At 41.7% G+C, this 21,050-nt stretch overlaps 1 protein-coding gene and 1 long non-coding RNA gene across 2 annotated transcripts in view; one reads left to right on the top strand and one right to left on the bottom strand.

Annotated features, from left to right (window-relative positions):
* Positions 1-2,617, top strand: part of MMP17 (matrix metallopeptidase 17) — a 63,514-nt gene extending 60,897 nt beyond the window's left edge. Inside the window, exon 10 of the mRNA XM_074299807.1 lies at positions 814-2,617. Coding sequence (XP_074155908.1) covers positions 814-1,148 — 335 coding nt within the window. The 3' untranslated portion in view covers positions 1,149-2,617. The remainder of the gene's footprint in view (positions 1-813) is intronic.
* Positions 2,618-7,276: 4,659 nt separating this feature from the next.
* LOC141560961 (uncharacterized) overlaps positions 7,277-21,050 on the bottom strand; it is a 35,038-nt gene continuing 21,264 nt past the window's right edge. The window contains exons 4-5 of the long non-coding RNA XR_012487918.1: positions 19,326-19,429; positions 7,277-7,940 (exon numbers count right to left, since the gene is read on the bottom strand). This is a non-coding gene — a long non-coding RNA (uncharacterized LOC141560961). The remainder of the gene's footprint in view (positions 7,941-19,325; positions 19,430-21,050) is intronic.

The following is a 21,050-nucleotide window of genomic DNA, read 5'->3' on the forward strand; positions in this document are numbered from 1 at the left end:
TTCTTTTTAAATTTTTTTATTTCACAGGAAGCTTCTCAAAGGTCTCCAAGGCTTGTCCACAGAACTCAGAACACAAGAACCCAACCACAATCCCAAATCTTATGTCTATCATTGGACTGTGGCCACATTAACCTCAGCATGGCCCTGCTGAGTGGTTCTGATCACTTAGAATTAGAATACTGAGAACCTTAAAAAAAAAAAAAAAAAAACCACTAATCCTCAAGATCTGCAACAACGTACTTAATCCCAAACACAAAAGTGCCCCAGTCCTGCCCTCAAGGAGCTGACTTTCTAATGAAGGAAACAATGTATACAATCTTAGATGATATAAACAAAACATATACAAAGTAGATACAAAGTAACCTTGGAAAGCCAATCACTAGCCCAGTACTCACATGTATACAAAAGTACTTACAGATATACAGAGGAGACTCCTAATCCTCTCAGCCTTAGGCAAAAATCTGTCCCATTAAACAGTCTTTTGGGGAGGTTTTCATGGTTTTGGTTTTTTTTGGGGGGGGGGCGTTCTTGGATTTTTTGGGGGTTTTGGGGGAGGCAGGAAGTGGGGGTTAAGTGACTGGCCCAGGCTCACTCAGCTCATGTTAAGTATCTGAAGGCAGATTTGACTCCAGAGCTCCTGCTCTATCCACCAAACAGTCCCAAACAGCCCTCTCTAATGTCTGATCTTAAGTCTACCCTGGGCCAGGTCTCAGAAGGGGAACAAGCTGGGAACTGGAAGGGTGGAAAGAGTGGGGCCAAGGTCTGATCTCAGCCCCTCCCCCCATGCATGGATGTCTCTGTCTCTGTCCCCAGGAGCCTCGTATTTCTTCAGGGGCAAAGACTATTGGAAAGTGCTGGACAGTGAGCTGGAGGCTGCCCCTGGCTACCCACAGTCCACTGCCAAAGACTGGCTGGTGTGCAGCGATTTGCAGGCTGACGGCCCTGAAAACGAAGTCAGAGCCGAGGGAGCCAGGACTGGGGCCCGCGCGAGGCCCGGCCAGCATGACGAGAGCCGCTCGGACAGTGGTTATGAGGTCTGCTCCTGCACATCCCACGCCTCCTCTCTGGGGCACGTTTCCAAGCTGCTCTTGGCCCAGCTGGCACTGGCCGGCGTCTGGACAGTACTCCTGATGGCCGCGGCGCTTTGATAGCACTGATGCTGGGCTGGGAGAGGGAAGAGCAGGGGTTGCCCCCAACACCTAGGGCAGGGATGCCCCCCGCCCCCGCCCAGGGCTGTGAGATATTCTCCAGGAGAAAATGGCGCCCTTGGGAGTTGCAATCAACTCTTTTCTTTTAATTCAGCCTTGAAGATAAGGATGAGGCTTCTATCAGCCCACGGCCCAAAGCTCTTCCATCCTGGCCTCACAGAAACAGGAGGCCCCAGAACAGGTGGGAGTGGGGAGGATGGGAAGTGACAAGGAACACCCAGACTTCCACCCTCCTGGATAGGCTGGTCAGACGCTGGCCAGTCAGTCAGTAAATTTTCAAGGCTGTTGGACACAGAAGGGCACAGGGTGAGGCTCCTAAATCATTCTTCCAAGGCAGAAAAATGCCTCTAAGGAAAACCAATCCTGTTACCCTATGTTTGAAGCAAAGGCCCAGCCGTCTGGGCCCCTTCCTGGGAAGTGATCATCTCTGACCACTATTTTCCCTTCCCCCAGGGAAAGGGCTCACAGAGCAGGGGGATCCCAAGACCATCCTGCTCCATTTCCCCTCAAGGAGGCTTCCCATGCTCAGCTGAGTGTCAAGAAGCACCAGTAAGCCCATCCCATCTCCCCCAGTGGCCATCTTGACCTCACAGTTCAGATGGGAGAACAGGGTACAAACGCAGCTTGCTATCTGTCTTTTATTTGGAAACATCCAAGTCTTTACAGACAGGACTTCCCTGGGTTCCAAAACAGTCCTCTCCCTGTATTTCCCCCCCCAGAAGCATGGGCTCCTGGGATAGAAAGTGGCCCTTAAGAGACTGATCAAAGAAGAACTCAGTCCCACAGGAAGTGAGCAGTTGTTTGGCCATTGCTTGGGGCCCATTTTCCTGGGAAGGCAGGACACAATATCCCCTGCAGTCAGTTCAACAGAAACTTCCCAAAAGGCAGGTGGGGAGTGAACGCTTGGAGATCTTCAGGATGTAGACATCTAGGGATGGCCTCATTGTCTCTCTGTGTGGTATTCGAATCAAACACAATCTCTTCCTGCTTTGTATACAGCTCTGGTGTTTGAGTTTCTTGCTGTGTAGACTCATCCTGCTTCTTGATTTGTCAGCCTGAGTGTGTCTATGTTTCTAAACTCAGGTCTATCCTGGCTCCAAGTCCAGGGCTCTAGCTACTGCCCAGATGCCCCTCTCCGAGAAGTTTGTAACCTTGAGACCAGTCCCATCTCCAGCCGGAGGGTGGGAGTGGGTTCTAGGGAGCATCAAACACTTACTAAGTATGTTCATCGGGACAGACCTCTGGGCCTCAGAGGTTCCCTCATCTGTAAAATGAAGGAGCTGTCCCAGATGATTTCTAAGGTCCTTTCCATCTCTGTCCATCACTGGTCCTCAAAGTGTGATGCCTTTTTGGAGGGTCTGCAAGGTCAAAACTATTTTTCCAATAAATATTGAAGTTTTAATTTCTAACACTATGAATATTGGTCAGACACAGCCCACATAAGCAGAAGCTCTGGGATAGCAGGAGGTTCTTCCTTTATGTTCATTTTTAAGAACATAAAGCGAGGCAGCTAGGTGGCGCAGTAGATAGATCGCCAGCCTTGAATTCAGGAGGACCTGAGTTCAAATTTGATTTCTGACACTTAACACTTCCTAGCTGTGTGACCCTGGACAAGTCACTTAACCCCAGCCTCAGGGGGGGGAAAAAAACATAAAGCATAATTTTTGAGACTGAAAAGTTTGAGAACCTGATAGATACCTCTTCTGATTTTACAAAAAAAAAAAAAAAAGCTAGAGAGGATAAAGGCCAGCTAAGGTCAGAGCTAGTGGAGAGTCCCTGTCCACAGACTCAGCCCAGAGCTCCGGTTGTCTCCCATGCTCCAAGGGGGCCCCTTAGCCTGTCCCTGTCTGACTGGGCTGGGACGACGAGCTGAAGAAAACCCGGTGGTCCCCAGGTTGGGCAGAGCAGGACTAAGTGCAGCGGAGATTTGTGAATTTTGCCACCAGGGGGCAGCAGAGCCAGCAGCTGGAAATTGAAAGAGAGATGGTGGGATGTCACTTTCAGGACTGCAACGTGATTTCCTGTAGTTTCCTGCAGGGGTCTTGACCCCGGATTACAGGAGGGTTATGGGATTATTGGGTCATAAATCCAGACCTGGAAGAAATCTTAGGGACAATGGATTCCCACCCCTCTTTTTAAAGAGGAAATGACCCAGAGGGTGGGGATTTGCCCAAACCACTGGGGTAGTAAATGAAGCAGGTTGTGAACCCAGATTCTCTGATAGAAAAACTTCACTGGTCTAGCCTCAGACAGAGGGAGCTGGTGAACGAGGGGCCTTCCCTGATCCCCAGCCCTGAGTCTGCCAGACTCTCAACTCCCCTCCCCCCCTTCACTACTACCTATAGGGACAAAGTGACCCACCCCAGACTCCAATCTAATCATTAGCCCCTGACGGGCTCCTGGCTATGGGATTTATTCGGTGTGGATGCTCCTTCCACCCACAAAGACCATGGGATGCCCTGAGGCTGGATTCAGAATCATAGTTTTTGGACTTAAAAGGCCTTCTAAGATAGAATCTATGTTCCTCTGCTCTCTGCCCTCTGATAGATGGTCTTCAAGACTTTCTGGGACTAAAAAAATTCCCCATCCTGCAGCCAAACTGTGGTACAATCTGAATTCTAATTCTAACCAAATCTCTAAGTGAGCTTGCACAAGCAACTTCACCTTTCTTGTCCTCATGTAAAATTCAGAAGTGAGATTAGATGGCCTCAGGACTCTTCCTGCTCCCTCTCTCCTGCTTCAGAAGTTAGCCAGGATGGGCCTTGGATGACATGCACACAGTCAGTCCATTTCTCCACCAGCAGGGTTACCAGGCCTTGTCCTCCCCTCAAATAGTCTTCGAGAAGAATCAATCAGCAAGCCTTTATTAAGGGAGTGCAAAGTTCTGGGAAAACAAGTACAAATACCTGCTTAATGTTACTAATAACCCTGCAAGAATGTGACCTGAGAGTCTCATTAGTGGAGAGCTGGCCATACATCTTGGACACTAAGAAACACCGGTGGGATGGAAATGAAGATGTTAGAGGGCATCGATCTTGGAAAGTAAGAAACCTTTCTCTCCTACCAAAATAAGGACAATCTCTAGGGCTTATAGAAAGTAGCAGCCAAAGTTGCATCAGTTAGAGCAGGAAAGACCCAGGTCCCCACCCTAGCACAGCAAGCCCCTCCCTCCCACTGACCCTGATGCAATTTCCTACCCTGCTTGCCCCAGAGGGCTATAGTGTATGATGAAGGCACTTGAGGTCAGGAGTCAGGAAAAGGGTTACCAGGTCAGAGGCTGGTCAGGGAGCTGAAGTTGGGTTGTAAAATCATAGATTTATAACTGAAAAGGAAAGTCATCCAGCCCCTGTTAGTGGGCAGAGAAGGAAGTTTTAACAGTTCTCCTCCCCCAGGGGAAGTCATTTGTCTTAAATGACATAAGAGAGTGATGGGAGAGCCAGATTAACACACCAATCCTCTGACCCCCAAATAATAATAATAATATAGCCCTGATTAGGCTGGGGAGTCACAGAAGCAGCAGGCCAAGGAAAATGAGTAGATTCTAAATTTGAGGTTCAGAAATGAGCAAGGCTGAAATCCCAAAGCTGAAATCTGGAGATGACCAGACAGAAGGAGCTTAACAATGACTTATTCCCTCCCTTTGGGAGGGCTTTGGTAGAGTTAGCTTAGGGAACCCGTCCTGCAGTCAGAAGAATCTGATTTCAAATCCAGCTTCAGATATTTACTAGCTGTGTGACTTAATCCAGTTTGCCTCAGTTTCCTTCTCTGTCAAATGAGCTGGAGAAAAAAAAATGGCAAACCACTCTTAGTATCTTTGGCAAGAAAACCCCAAATGAGGTCACAAAGAGGAGGATACAACTGGAAAAGACTGAACCACTCTAAAATATGCCCCAAGCCTTAGGAATACAAAAACAAATCAAACAGTCCTTACCCTCAAGAAGCTTTCGCTTTCTTGGAGGAAAAACTGAACATATACACAAAAAATCCAATGCAAATCTATACCATGTAATTTCTGGGGAAGGAGCATGCAACAGCTGGCCGAATCCCATCCCTCTTTTCCCAGACTCAACAGATAATTTAAGTAGAGGAATGCGGGGCTCAGCAACAGGCCAAGATTAAAAGGGTTCCCTCAGTGGCCCAGGCCCAGAATTCCAACTCATCCTGGGGCAGCCAAGTTCTTTAGTAGGCTATGGAATCTGGAATTTAGAATCTTTCATTGGGTAACTGGGGAGGAGGCCAAGGTTGCATCAGCCATCCATCAGTCCTTGGGGGCAGGAAAGGTCCAAGTCCCCTTCCTAAAGAAATAAGACCCTGCCCCCAAATGCTGATGCAATTTCTTCCCTTTCTTACAAGACCAACTCTGTGGCCTGGAGAATGGCTCTAATAGTCACCCGGGAAACCCACCCAGCTCTCTCCCCTAGATCTCTTTTCAGCTATTTGATCTCCCAGAATAAGAATCCCTCTTTGACATTCTAGACTAGTAGACCACAGGGGAAGGAGGAAGAAGAGGAAGTAGTAATTAATGCATCAATTGTTCTCCACTACTATGGCTCTCCACAAAGATTTAGAAATTGTGCCAGTCCATATTGTGATTGGAAAGCCAAGAATAAAATCATAATGAGTCATTTTTTTCCAGCCCACTGCAGCTTAGGGAAATAGAGAAATCTATGGACCCCAGGGAGAGAGTGTGAATGTGGAGCACTCTAACACCCAGGGATGGAAAGAGAACCTATGTAGGGCAGAAAAATATCCCAGGGGATAACTTAACAAGCAATGGATGACATATGGAAGCTCTGTCACCCAATTTGCAGTACCTGATCACAGAATGAGAGCCAAGAGGACTGGTGGGGAACTCAGTCTAGTACTGAGCAAGGAAAATAGCCCAGGAGCCATCTACTGAATCTCCTAACCATAAACAAACTGAGAAGCCTAAATTTGGGTCAGGGAATTGCAGAGCTCTGACCAGGAGTTCAGACTTCAGATTTAGGGAGCACTGAAAATTGGCAAGCCACTAAACTGAGCTTCAAAAGCAATAAAAGGACTTGAAGACAAAAGTTCAAGCTAGCTATCTCCCCAATGGAAGCATACCAAACTTACCACAATATCAAACCCAAAGTCAAGGAATAGGCGGGGAAAAAATGAGAAGGAAAAAAAATGGAATCCAACTATAAGAATGTACTTTGGTAACAGGGAAACCAAAGACACAAATAATGAAAAAAAAAGAATTATTCCAAAAAATCTACTGGGAAATCTTTAAAGAGTGAATGGATTCCTGGAAGATTTAAAGAAATATATATATTTCCTTTAAGGAAATAAAAAATTTGATTTTAAAAAAATCAAATGAGAGCTATGAAAGAAAAATATGAAAAGAGAATTCATAAATCAAAAAAGAGGTACAAAATGATTCCTTGAAAATTAGAATTGATGAAAAGTTATCTGACTTCTGCTTGAAGGATTTTAATGAAGGAGGTTTCACTCCGTCCTGAGGCAGCCATTCCAATTTAGAACAGCTCTAATTATTATTAAGTTCTTTTGACACAGAGAAGGAAATTGGCCATATCCACTCGTTGTTCCCCACTCTTGGGATCTTGAATAGAGCGCTGGGCTTAGAGGTAAGTTCCAATTTCTGAGATATTTTCTAATCACGTGATACTGGGAAAATCACTTAACCACTGTCTTCTTCACTTTCCTCATCTATAAAATGGAGATAATAATAGCATCTACCTCCTAAGATTGTCATAAGGATCAAATGAACAAATATATTGTAAAGTATTTTGCAAAATGCATAATTATATAAATTCTGGTTATTACTATTATTAATCAAAACAAGTCTATACCCCCTTTCCTGAATACTAATTAACCCAGAACAACCATCTCATTCCTAAGACTTCTTTTCTCTAGGCTAAATATCTCCACTTCCTTCAATAGATCTCACTCCCTTGATGATTTCATGCTCCCTTATTACTATTTTTCCCCTTTTTTTTGGATGGGGCCAGTTATTTCATTGGTCCCAGATCTTCTTTTTTGAAGGCACTCCCTGTACTGATACAAACAGACAATTTATAGTCTTTTTTTTTTTAAAGTTTTTTATTTACAAAGCATATGCATGGGTAATTTTTCTAACATTGACCCTTGCATAATCTTTTATTCTAAATTTTCCCCTCCTTCCCCCCACCTCCTCCCCTAGCTGGCAGGTAGTCTAATACATATTAAATATGTTGAAATATATATTAGATCCAATACACATTTATACAATTATCTTGTTGCACAAGAAAAATCAGATCAAGAAGGAAGAAAAAGGAAAACTGAGAAAGAAAACAAAATGCAAGCAAACAACAACAGAGTGAGAATGCTATGTTGCCTTCCACACTGTGTTTCCATGGTTCTCTGTCTCTGGGTGTAGATAGCTCTCATCATCACTGAACAAGTGGAACTGGTTTGAATCATTTCAATGTTGAAGAGAGCCACGTCCATCAGAATTGATCATCATATAATTTTACTGCTGCTATGTACAATGATCTCCCGGTTCTGCTTATTTCACTCATCAGCAGTTCATGTAAGTCTCTCCAAGCCTCTCTGTATTCATCCTGCTGGTCATTTCTTATAGAACAATAATATTCCATAACTTATTCAGCCATGCTCCAGCTGATGGACATCCACTTAGTTTCCAGTGAGGGCTGCCACAAACATTCTTGCACATGTGGGTGACAATTTATAGTCTTGAAGAGTCACCTGCAGTAATAAAAAGTGATCACACAGACAGTATGGGTCAGAGATCATACTTATACTCTGGACTTTCTCACTGACACCTACAATCTATGGGCAAACCGCTTCAACTTTCTGGGTCTCAGTTTCTCTACCTGTAAAATAAGGCGACAGGGCCAGAAGACATAGAAGATTCCTTCTAGCTCAATGATCATATGTCATGTTCCTTTCAAATAACAATGTCTCACACTTCTACAGCATTTGAAGACTTTCCAAAGGTGCTCACAAACGTCTAAGGTGCTAGATAGGTCAATTAAGTGGCTTGCTCACAGTCACGCAGCTAGTAAGTGTCTGAGGCTCTTCGGGGCTTCCTGACCTAGGTCCCCCACTCTATCCACCTCATTGCCCAGTTACCAAACATTTAAGAAATTTTGAAAGTAAGCCAAGTGTGAGAAGTGCAGCCTGGGAGAAGGAGGAGGGATGAAGAATCAAGATTCCAGGTATCTGAGGTTTCTGGGGGAGTATAAAACAAAGGGAATACCAAGAATCCAACAACTGAAGGCTTCTGGGAGATGACCCTTGCTTTGTGTTGGGGCAGAGTCTCTCTCATTGTTGTCTGTGTATCCCCCAACACCAATACCCAGCACATAGTAGGTATTCAAAAAAAAAAAAAAAAGAAAAGAAAAGAAAAAAAGGCTTGTTTGATTCATTGCGAGATTAAGCTGGGAATCTCAGGATAAGCCCATGGTATCCCCAAGGCTTCTGGTTACTGTCCATAAATGTCTTCCCCTTAGCTAGGTGAGTTAGCTGACCAGCTCTAAGCCTATAGGCTTTTAATATGGGAGTGGATAATTTCTGATTCTCAATAGCTCAGGTATAAGTAAAGAAGGGGAGGGAAGAACCTCCTAAAAACAACCAGACCCCTGAGATATTCTGAGATATTTTCTAGTCTTGTGATACCACATATGACCACAGTCGTCCTCTGTTTCTTTTAGGGTAGTTGGGGATGAGAGATGAGGGGAGATGGTTTTGTCTGGCTCTGTGCCCCTCCTCCTGACGTCCTCTCTGTCTGCCTGGTTAATATTCAACTCCCCGTGTTGGCTCGATCTCCGCTCTGGACACTAACTGGGAATAAACCTTTATCCAAGGGCCCACACCTGGTCTTCATCTGAACACAAAGGACTACAGAGAAGGGAAAAACCCATTTTCTCTGGGCTGGGCCCCAGCCAACGTCCTTCCCCTTGGAGCCAAGCCAAACACACTGGGAGACCTTCTCCTTCCACCTGCCCGGCCACTAACAGCCAGCCAAGACAACAGGGGAAGAGCTGTCAATCTTTACATTAGGCATTCTTAATGGACCGCTCTGCCCATAGGATGAAACCTCTAGACCCTGTCTCCGAATCAGGTTTTTTCATGTATCCAATAAAATACATCGGATTACAAAGGAACCTCTCGATTGAAATAGCTATCAAATATTAAAAACAAAAACAAGTTCATGGACTCCAGGTTAATAACCCCTGCTTTCCTTAATGAAAGAAAAATAGGGGAAATTATCCAACTTGGAAAGAGAAGGGGGGTGAGAAGCCAAGAGCTTCAAGGCAGCACCTCCCCCTTAAAAAAAAAAAAAAAAAAAAAAAAAAAAAGAACTTGTTCTTTCAACATGAGAGGCCTGGAAGGGATGAGGCTTGGAAATCTAGATTGATTGAAAAAGGATAGAGCAACAGGCCTAGAGTAACAAAGTCCCAAATTCAAATCCAGTCTCAGATATTTATGAGCAAGTCAGTTTACCTCTGTCTGCCTCAGTTTCTTTCTGTAAAAGGGGTTACCTCTCCCAGTTGTTGGGACAATTAAATTAGATAATAATTGTAACTGGTAAATAAGCACTTATATAAAAATGTTAGTAATTTATTATTAGTTATTATAATCTCAGTCCCCTAATTCTCTCTATACTCTGTCTCCCACAGGTCTGAATCTATTCAATGGGGTTTTAACTAGCTAGCCCACCTGGGACTTAAACCCAAATAACTCCTATCAAGCAGAGTACTCCCCACCCTGTGAGTTACATGACATAAGTATAATCAGCACCATTTTAAAGAACCAAAAACCAAAGATCAAAGAACCCACAGTGGGCAGTTAGGTGGCAGAGTGGCTAGAGCACCAGAGGTGGGAGTCAGGACTTAAGTTCAAATCCAGCCTAAGATACTTAGTAGCTGTGGGGCCCTAGTCAAGTCTCTTAACCCTAATTGCCAAAGAAGGAGGGAAGGAAGGAAGAAAGGGAGAGAGGGAAGGAGGAAGGAGGAAAAAGGAACCATGGGCACATAGCTAGTGTGAGAGATTGGGCACAATCCCATGTTTCCCATTTCTAAATCAATGCTTTTCCATTAGGAATGTTTTCTTTCCTTTTATAGAAGATCATCTGGAAAACCCTTCCCTCTCACTGATTTCTCCTCCTCAGGTCAAGATAATTAGTATTTATGGAACACCTACTATGTGTCAGATACCATACTGAGCACTGGAGACACAAAGACAAGAACAGTCTCTATTTTCAAAGTAATTCTATAGAGTGAAGTGATAGATGGATACATAGATTATATAGATACAAAGATAAATATAGATAGATATAAAATAGGTATGCCTTCTTTATATATATTATATATATATGAAACACATATGTGTGTATAACTGTGTGTGTGCACATATGGCTGCTAGGTCATACAGGGGATAAAGCACCAGGTCTGAAATCGGAAGACTTGAATTCAAATGTAGCCTCAGACACTAGTTATGTGAACTGGGCAAGTCACTCAACCCTGCTTGCTTCAGTTTCCTCATCTGTAAAATAAACTGAAAAAGGAAATGGCAAATCACTACTAAGAAAACTTCAATTGGGGTCACAAAGAGCCAACCACAACTGAAAAATGACTGAACGACAAATATACATATCTCTATAAATATGTATTCTCTGTGTATGTATATAAAATTTTCAAGGTAGTAGGGTGAGATCAGGGAAATTTCTGTAGGAAGTGGTCTTGGTAGTGATAAGAGGGACACTCCAAGCATGGGTTTTAGCCAGTTCAAAATCATGGAGCTGGGAAATGGATTGTTCTTGTGGAGGAAGCAGATTGGCTGAGCCACAGAATGCTGAAAGAGGAAGAAGTAAAATGATCCTGGAGAGGTAGGTAGGAACCAGACAGTGAAGAGCAGAAAGAAAAGCTAGAAAGTGCTTCACAAATTTTAAAGCACTAATTAAATGTCAGCCATTATGGTGAATAATTCTCCAAGCTTGGTTGACTGATAAATACTTACTTTAGATATCCATCAATAAGTGGATTCATGAACCAGGATTGGGGGGAAGGGTTGGGAAAGGTAACCTTCAGTAGGCCCAGGAATGAGCCTTGAGGGAGATTTAATGAGTGGTTTGCATCATAATAAAATGGTGCCACCTCTTCCAGGAAGTCTCTGGTGATGTCCCCAGCTGGATGTGATTTCTCCCTCTAATTGCCAAACTGAACTCCTTTTTTTTCTAATTTTTTTTGCTTATACTATAAATTTTTTTTAATAATAAAGCAAAGGTAGTTTTCAACATTGATCTTTCCAAAACCTTGTATTCCAAATTTTTCTCCCTCTCTCCCCACTTTCCCCCTCTCCTGCACAGCAAATAATCTAATATAGGTTAAACATGTGCAATTCTTCTAAACATATTGCTACATTTATCATGCTGCACAAGAAAAATCAGATCAAAAAGGAAAAAAAAATGAGAAAGAAAAACACAAGCAAACAACAACAAAAAGTGAAAGCATGATGTTGTGATCCATAGTCAGTTCCCATAGTCCTCTCTCTGGAGGCAGATAGTTCTCTCCATCACAAGTCTATTGGAGTTGACATGAATCACTTCATTATTGAAAAGAGCCACTTCCATCACAGTTGACCATCACAGAATCTTCTTGTTGCTGTGTACAATGTTCTCTTAGTTCTTCTCACTTCACTCAGCATCAGTTCCTGTAAGTATCTCCAAGCCTCTCTGTATTCATCCTGCTGGTCATTTCTTACAGAACAATAATATTCCATAACCTTCATATACCACAGCCATTTCCCAACTGATGGGCATTCACTCAATTTCCATAAACTCCTTTCTTTATCTATTTTCCTCCATATTTTCTGCAGTCTACTTCCCTCCAGGAAGAATAGAGAATAGTTAGCCTAGAGAAGACTAGGAAGGAGATGGACATAATAGTTGTCCAGATTTTTGAGGGGCTGCATGCTGAAGAGGGATTAGGTTTATTCAATTTCATAGAACTAGGACAAATAAAATCAAAGGAAACAACCCTTGTGAGATCACTCTTTCAATCTCCATTCACATTGACAATTAGGTTTCTTTTCTTTAAATATGTTTTTATTTATTTCATTAAATATTTCCCAATTACATGTAAAAAATTTTAACATTCATATTTTAAAATTTTGAGTTTAAAATCTTTTCCCTCTTTTCCCTTCCACCTCTTTGATTGAGAAAGCAAGGAAATGATTGGCAAAGCACAAAGGTAATGACTACTGCCCCTCTTAAATCCAAATCACATAAATCAAGACATCACCTTCAAGATGACTTAGTTCTTTTAGAGAAAGGATAAACAGCTATGTATATGTTCTCCTGATTCTGCTCAATTCACTTTGCATGAGTTTATATGTCTTCCCAGATTTTTCTGAAAGCATCTTGCTTGTCATTTCTTAGAATACAATAGTATTCTATCACAATCATACACCACAACTTGTTTAGTCATTCTCCAACTGAGGGAATCTATATTTCCAACTGTTTGTCATCACAAAAAGAGGTGCTATAAAACAGATTCTTTTTTCTTTGATCTCTTTGGGATAAAAGCTACTTATGCTGAGTTAAAGAGTATGCAAGGTTTTATAGCTCTTTTGGGTTTAATCCTAAATTACTTTCTAAAATGGTTGGAAGTAGTTCACAATCCATCAACAAGGCATTATTTTTCCATATCCTCTCCAGCATTTACCATTTTCCTTTTTTGTCTAGTTAACCAATCTAAGTGGGAGATAACATATCAAAGCTATTTTAATTTGCACTTCTTTAATCAAATAGTTCTTAAAGGATAACTGACTCATACTTTTCCCTTAAGGAATCTAGGGATTAATCCCAAAGAACTGAGATTTCTAATGCAATCTCTCCTGATATGTTAATAAATATGAAATAATGTAATTAGCTTTTTTTTCCCCCCTGAGGTAATTGGAGTTAAGTGACTTGCCCAGGGTCACAAGGGTAGGAAGTGCTAAGTTTCTAAGGTCATATTTGAACTCAAGTCTCCCTGACTTCAGGGCTGGTGCTCTATCCACTGTGCCAGCTAGCTGCCCCAATTAGCTTTTACAAAAGGGAATTTATTAAGAGAATATGGCAAGTTATTGTGCAACAAGAAAATGATATTCACACACATGTATTGTACCTAGACTATATTGTAACACATATAAAATGTAGGGGATTGCCTGTCATCGGGGGGAGGGAATAGAGGGAGGGGGGGATAATTTGGAAAAATGAATACAAGGGATAATATTATAAAAAAGATATATATAATAAAAAATTATTAAGTAAAAAAAAAAAAAAAAAAAAGAGAATATGGCAAGGACAGAAGTTACAAATCATCCCTTGAAATAAGGCATACTCTGCCCCCTCCCCACCACACACATATACACATACACACACACAGAACCTGGAAAAAGTAAAAGTGAGAATATACTTAAAATACAAAGGAAGCAAAATATATATGTGGAGAACATATGAGGCCGAGAGCTGCTTAGTGACTCCTTGCCCTTCACCTCTTTTTATTTTTCCACAGGATTCCCACCAAATTCAATATATGGCTATCACTCTATATGCCGGTGAGAAACCATGCTTTCATAACACATGGCAACCAGATTAGGGGAATTCAGTGTGTACCTACTCTTCCACCACACAGTAGCTCAGAGCCTGTCTTCCTTCTTTGAAAATCATCAGAGAAGAGAAAATCTGATTTAAGATCATTAAGAAGCACACTTAGAACTAATGCAAACAAGATTAGAAGGGAAGTAACAAATTGGGAAAAAATTTTTACAGTTAAAGGTTCTGATAAAGGCCTCATCTCCAAAATATACAGAGAATTGACTTTAATTTATAAGAAATCAAGCCATTCTCCAATTGATAAATGGTCAAAGGATATGAACAGACAATTTTCAGATGATGAAATTAAAACTATTTCCACTCATATGAAAGAGTGTTCCAAATCACTATTGATCAGAGAAATGCAAATTAAGACAACTCTGAGGTATCATTACACACCTGTCAGATTGGCTAAGATGACAGGAACAAATAACGATGAATGTTGGAGGGGCTGTGGGAAAACTGGGACACTGATGCATTGTTGGTGGAGTTGTGAAAGAATCCAACCATTCTGGAGAGCAATCTGGAATTATGCCCAAAAAGTTATCAAAATGTGCATACCCTTTGACCCAGCCATACTACTACTGGGCTTATACCCCAAGGAACTACTAGAGAAGGGAAAGGGTCCTGTATGTGCCAAAATGTTTGTGGCAGCCCTTTTCATAGTGGCTAGAAGCTGGAAAATGAATGGATGTCCATCAATTGGAGAATGGTTGGGTAAACTATGGTATATGAATGTTATGGAATATTACTGTTCTATAAGAAGTGACCAACAGGAGAAATACAGAGAGGCTTGGAGAGACTTACATCAACTGATGCTGAGTGAAACGAGCAGAACCAGAAGATCATTATACACTTCAACAATGATACTGTATGAGGATGTATGCTGATGGAAGTGGATTTCTTCAACATAGAGAAGAGCTAATCCAATTCCAATTGATTAATGATGGACAGAACCAGCTACATCCAGAAAAGGACTGGGAAATGAATGTAAACTGTTATTTTTACCTTCTGAATCCAATTCTTCCTGTGCAACAAAAAAATTCGGTTCTACACACATATATTGTATCTAAATTATACTGTAATATATTTAACATATATAAGACTGCTTGCCATCAGGGGGAGGGGGTTGGGGGAGGAAGGGAAAAAATCTGAATAGAAGTAAGTGCAAGGGATAATGTTGTAAAAAATTACCCATGCATATGTACAGTCAAAAAATGTTATAATTATAAAATAAAATAAAAAAAATTTAAAAAAAAAAAAAAAAAAAAAAAAAAAAAAAAAAAAAGAAGCACACTTAGTTCCAGCTCAAGCTCTCAGGTACTATCAGTCTTTCTCCTTCTTCAGTCAAGGAGGAGACCCTTCATTACTTCACTATGAGCCACTGGTGGCCAAAGAAAGTTCACCAGCTCCATGTCTTGAATTGAAAAAGAAGCATTACACAAGCTCTGAAATGGGGGGAAGGCTCTGCTCTCACAAATGGGGGAATCCCATTGATTGTTTCATGCTTTTGTTTAAAATTCTGGCTGCACTTACCCCAATGGGGTTGGAGTAGAAAAAGAAAAGGGAGGGCCACAATAATATCATAGATTTAAACTTGGCAGGAATCTTAGAGAAATCATGTAATCCAATTTTCTTTTCTAGATAAGGAAGTGAAGCCCAAAGTAACTTGACTAATGTTACACTGACAATATAGACTGCTGATGCGGGCTTTGAACTGAGGTCTTTCTGAAGCTGGGTCCAACTCTGTCTACTCTGCCATGCTGCCTGTCCTGAAAGTTGCAGAAAGACCAATTTAGACTTCCTAACAGTCAGAGCTCTGTAAAAGCAAACCGAGCTGTTTTGAGAGGTGCCTACCAACAGAAGGAAGCTTTGACCTTCTTGCTGGGGATCCAAGTTGGGGGAGAGGAGCAGTCTACAGTAACACTGGAAAAGAGTAAAATGTATAAGTAGATAAAGTTATAGGATCCTATATCTACAGCTGAGAAGAGCACCTTACGATAAAGTCAAAGTGATTTTACAGCTGAAGAAACCGAGGTCCAAAGAATCTAAGAGATATGGTCAAGATTATATAGGCTGTGAGAAGAAGCAAAAAATGGAACCCAAGGGCCATGAATCACATCCTAGATTAGGAGCAGAAAAGATGCTGAAAATGAGACCCACAGAGGTTAGTCACAGTTAGTAAATACTTGAGCCAACATTCAGATTCAGGCATCTGACTCAACACTGACATTCTTACTGCTGTATTAAACTGCCTCCATTCTTAGCTTTAGGATGAGTCTTAACCCTACAAAGCAACTACAAGGAATTAAGCCTGCTTTTTTTTAGCTCTCTCTTTTTCTATTGATTGACTTCCTTTTATCACATCTCCAGATTAGACTAGCCAGCTTCTTGGTCCCCCTTTCTGACTAGGAGATTTTAGAATTCATTGTCAAAAATCTGCCTTACTAGAATGTGAGCTCATTGAGGGGAGGTCTAAATAGCGAATCCTTACATCTTGAAATTGCTCACTAAATGTTTACTGAGGAATGAATGAAGGAACCAGTGAGTAAGAGAACATCACAATATGTGATTGTCATGGAATATTATTGTTCTATGGGAAATGATGAGCAGGATGCTCTCAGAAAAAAAAAAAGGCCTCCATGAACTCAAAGTAAAATGTAGTATATGCAAAATACTAGCAACATTCCAGGACGATTAGCTGTAAATAACTTTGCTATTCTCAGCAGGGCAGTGATCCACAATATGACTCTGAAGCTCATATGATGAAAAATCCTATCCATACCCAGAGGAGAAACTGTATCTGAAGAGTGAAGCATGCGTGTTCTCTTTCTTTCTCTCTCTCTCTCTCTCTCTCTCTCTCTCTCTCTCTCTCTCTCTCTCTCTCTCTCTCTCTCTCTCTTTTTCAACTTTTTTTAAGGTTTTTTAAATTTTTATTAAGGTGGGAGATCCATGATTTCTATCACATGACTTTTAAGGAAATTATTTGCATAACTTCACATATGGTTTCTTAATGGGGACTGGAGTGGGCATAAGGGGGAGAATCTAGAGCTCAAATGTTTTTAAAACAAATGAATGAATATAGCTCCTCTTGGACCATTTACTCTAGTTCCTACTCACAGATTTTGTGGTGTTCTTAAATAACTTAAATATCTTAAAATATGTATTTTAAAGAGAGAACACCACAAAATCTATGAGTAGGAACTAGAGTAAATGGTCCAAGAGGAGCTATATTCATCTTACGGAGCCTGGGGGATCAGAGAGGATTGAAAGGGTAGGGAGGACTTCCCTGCCTTCAGGGATTTAGTAGTCTTGAAACTTCTGGGGCCATGATAATTCCATTCCATTCCATGCAACAATTACTGGGGTATCATTGATGAGTTGAGTCCTTGGACAAGGCATTTAAACTCACTAGGATTCAGTGCCATTATCTATGAAATTAGAATACTTGAACTCAATGGTCTCTAAAATCTCTTCTTGCTCTAAGCCTATGATCCCATGAAAATTTATTGAGTGCCCACTTCCAGTTGATCAATGATGGACAGAATCAGCTACACCCAGAGAAGGAACACTGGGAAGTGAATGTAATTTGTTAGCACTATTGCCTATATACCCAGGTTACTTATACCTTCAGAATCTAATACTTAATATACAACAAGAAAATTGGATTTACACACATATATTGTATCTAGGTTATACTGTAACACATGTAAAATGTATGGGATTGCCTGTCATCTAGGGGAGGGAGTAGAGGGAGGGAGGGGAAAATCTGGAAAAATGAATACAAGGGATAATGTTATTAAAAAAAAATTACTCATGCATATGTACTGTCAAAAAAATTTATAATTATAAAATTAATTTAAAAAAAAAAAAAAGAAAATTTATTGAGTGCCTCCTATGTGCCAGCAGTATAGTAAGGATAGGAAGACAAAAATGAAACTCAGGTCTGTCCTTGGAGCTTGCATTCACCAATTAACAACATATGGGGGGGATATATATCTACATATACATATATATATATAATATATATACACACAAAGTAATGTATATATGTATATATAGCATGTGTAATGTACATATATTCATATGGTATCCATAGAATGGTAAGGAGAACAACACATTGAGAGATTAGCAAAAGCCTCCATTTAGTTGAGCCATGAATGGAGGTAGAAACTCCAGAAGAGGAGGGAAATACAATGTCCAGTACAAGGAACAGGAACTAGGTTGTTTGGGCTGGGGGAAAAAAATGTGTGAAGAAAAGGATTCTTAAGTGCTTTAAATAACAAACAGAAGAGTTTGCTTTTTTATCCTAGAGGTGATAGGGAGCAATAGCAGCTTCTTGAGCTGGGGAGTAACAGTAATGGTCAGATTTGAAGAGTATACAGGTAATATTTAAAGAAATACTGACTGGGAAGGGGATACTACTAACAGAAGAGAGAAAGACAGAGACAAAAGAGAGAGAAGAAAGAGACAGAGAAACACAGAGAGACAACAGAAATGGGGGGCACTACTAACAAAAGAGAGAGAAATGGACAGAGACAAAGAGAGATAGAAAAGAGGAGAGGAGAGACAGAGATAGACAAACACAGATACACAGAGACATCAGAAACAGGGGGCACTGCTGAGAGAGAAAGACTAGAGAGAGACACACACAGAGACAGAGACAGAGAGAGAGAGAGCGCAAAAGAGAGACAGAACAAGACAGAAAGAGACAGACAGAGAGATGGACAGAGACAAAAATGGATAGCAGAGGAAAGGAAATGAAAGGAGAGGAGAGACAGAGACAGACGGAAAAACATAGATACACAGAGACAACAGAAACAGGGGGCACTGCTTAGAGAGAGAGAGACAGAGAGAGAGAGATTGGAGGCAGGCACTGTGGACTTTAGGAAGCCGGGAGGAAAGACATGAAAGTGATGGGCTAAAGTAAGCTTAATCAGAGACACCATATCTATGGGATGACACATGGGCCGCATTCTGCAGAGCCCTTTCAGAGGAATGGCATTTGCCTGACAGGGACACTCAGTCAGTCTCCTTCATCTAGCTCAGGAATGTCTCCTTTTCCCCAGCTGGCATCTCCTACACTCACCCTCTGAACATCCTTGGGCAGTGTTAGGGTGTCCTACCCATGACTAACCCTCCCAGGTTCCCAAACTCTGACCAATCAGCCCCCTGGGAGTTTCTGACCTCCCAGTAACCTCAACAGCCTCTCTTCCCCTGACATCAGGAGCAGCTCCCAGCGAAATCTGAGATCTGAGGCAAATATGCCGTCTGACCTTCAAGGCCCCAGGCAGGATGCCCACAGCTGAGTCTGGGCACACTACCAGCCTGTTTTCCTGGGAAGTGGAACCTAGTAATCAAACCATCACTCTTCTGTCACCCCCTAAGCTCCCAGCAACTGGAATCCAATTAGAATCTTCCTAGACTTTTTTTTTTCTTACCCCCCTGTACTCTCCACCCTTCCCCCACAGGTCAATATAACCCCATACCTGTTATCAGGTGTCATCTATCAAGTGTCAGAGCCCGAGTCTAGTGAAGAGCAGGGCATAGGAACAGCCAGTCCTAGAAGTGTCAGGACTGAGAAAGTAGTATCCTAGAAGAGTGATTCAAGTGGCTAATTAGGGATTGGCCAGAGAATGTCCAATTTTTAAAGGTGTATTTTCTTTCTTTTTTTTTTTTTTTATTCATTTTTCCAAATTATCCCCTCCCTCCCTCCCTCCACTCCCTCCCCCTGATGACAGGTAATCCCATACATTTTACATGTGTTACAATATAACCTAGATACAATATATGTGTGTAAATAAAAGGTGTATTTTCTTTATCAATTGGGCTGAAGGGTGGAGGACCCAGAAACCTATTAGCCAGGTTTTCTCTTGACTAGGAGAGGAAGGTGGGCTTTACCTGTGGGATAAGAAACCACTGGCCCCAAAGCAGTGATGGAGGAAGGAATGGTTCTCTTCTCTTCCCTATCCTGCCAACTTTAACATTTCAGCTCCTCCCCCTCAAGTGTCCCCTTAAAGGAGACTGAATGCCTGCCAGAAAGCAGAAGGGAATTAAGTTTAAACAAACTGTCCAACAAGAGAAGTGGGACTCAGCCCTTCACAGCTATTTAGACCCAGCTTAGCTCTCAGGTCATCACTGGCCAGGCCAGTTAGGGCAGGGTGTAGACAGAGTTCAGGCTAGAACTAGGGCAAGTGAACTGGGTTTTGCCCCAAGCCACTAAAATTTAAAGGGTGCAGGGCAGATGGACAACCCTAGTAGTCCTTCCATAGAAACAACTTAGTAAACTTAGCATCTAATTAGCAAGAATAATTCAAATGATTAGCAAGATTAACTCAAATAGCAAGCCACCGGGTGACCAGTTTCTTCTCCCCAGGGACCACAGTCTTGGTGAATCCCCAGCTCAATTGCTTGCACTGCTTTCAGAGCAGTCATTGTCCTCGAAAAATTTTATCTCTTCAACTGAATTCTTCAGAAGTTGGGTTAAACTTATCTTTATTGACTATCTTTCTCCTATTATGACTAAATAAATAACTTTTTCATTTACTTAAAAAAAAAAAAAAAGTTGGATTGAGGATATTTTCATAACCCTTGTCCCAGGAGTCAAGATATCCAGTTATGACTCTGAAATGGGATCCTGATTTATGTCAGGCCCCTTTGTTTCTGCCATCTGTCACCACCAGAGCAGGTTATTACTAAGGCAATTTGAGCAACATTCAGGGACCTACTCTGGTGTGGATCAGATTAATTTCCACAACAATCTCCCTCTCCCAAAGTTCCCTCGTCCTGTCAGTGAGAATATCAATAAGCATTTATTAAGCACCTACTATGTTCCAGGAGTTGAATTAAGTAATAGGGATACAAATAAAGGCCCCAGCTTTCAAGGAGCTTGGTCTAATGAAGGAGATAACATGCAAATAGCTAGATTTAAAGATGATCAACCTGGAAAAGGTCTTAATATTAAGAAGAATCTGGTAAAGGCTTCAAGTGGAAGGGGGGATTTTAGCTGGGACTTAGATAAGGAAGTAACTATCTAGCTGTAGCCCTAGCCTGGATGCTGTGGATGACTCTGGTATCTCTGATGACTCTGATGACAGCTCTAAGCACTCCACACCACCTGCTTCTGCCACCTTCGAGGCCCGTTGGAACAAATTGTTCACATTTGCCTATTCTGCCGAAATCTTCACCTGCTTGGGGTTAACACTGCCCTCCCC

The sequence above is a fragment of the Sminthopsis crassicaudata genome, chromosome 1, assembly GCF_048593235.1.
Source record: "Sminthopsis crassicaudata isolate SCR6 chromosome 1, ASM4859323v1, whole genome shotgun sequence".
NCBI classification, from domain to species: Eukaryota; Metazoa; Chordata; class Mammalia; order Dasyuromorphia; family Dasyuridae; genus Sminthopsis; species Sminthopsis crassicaudata.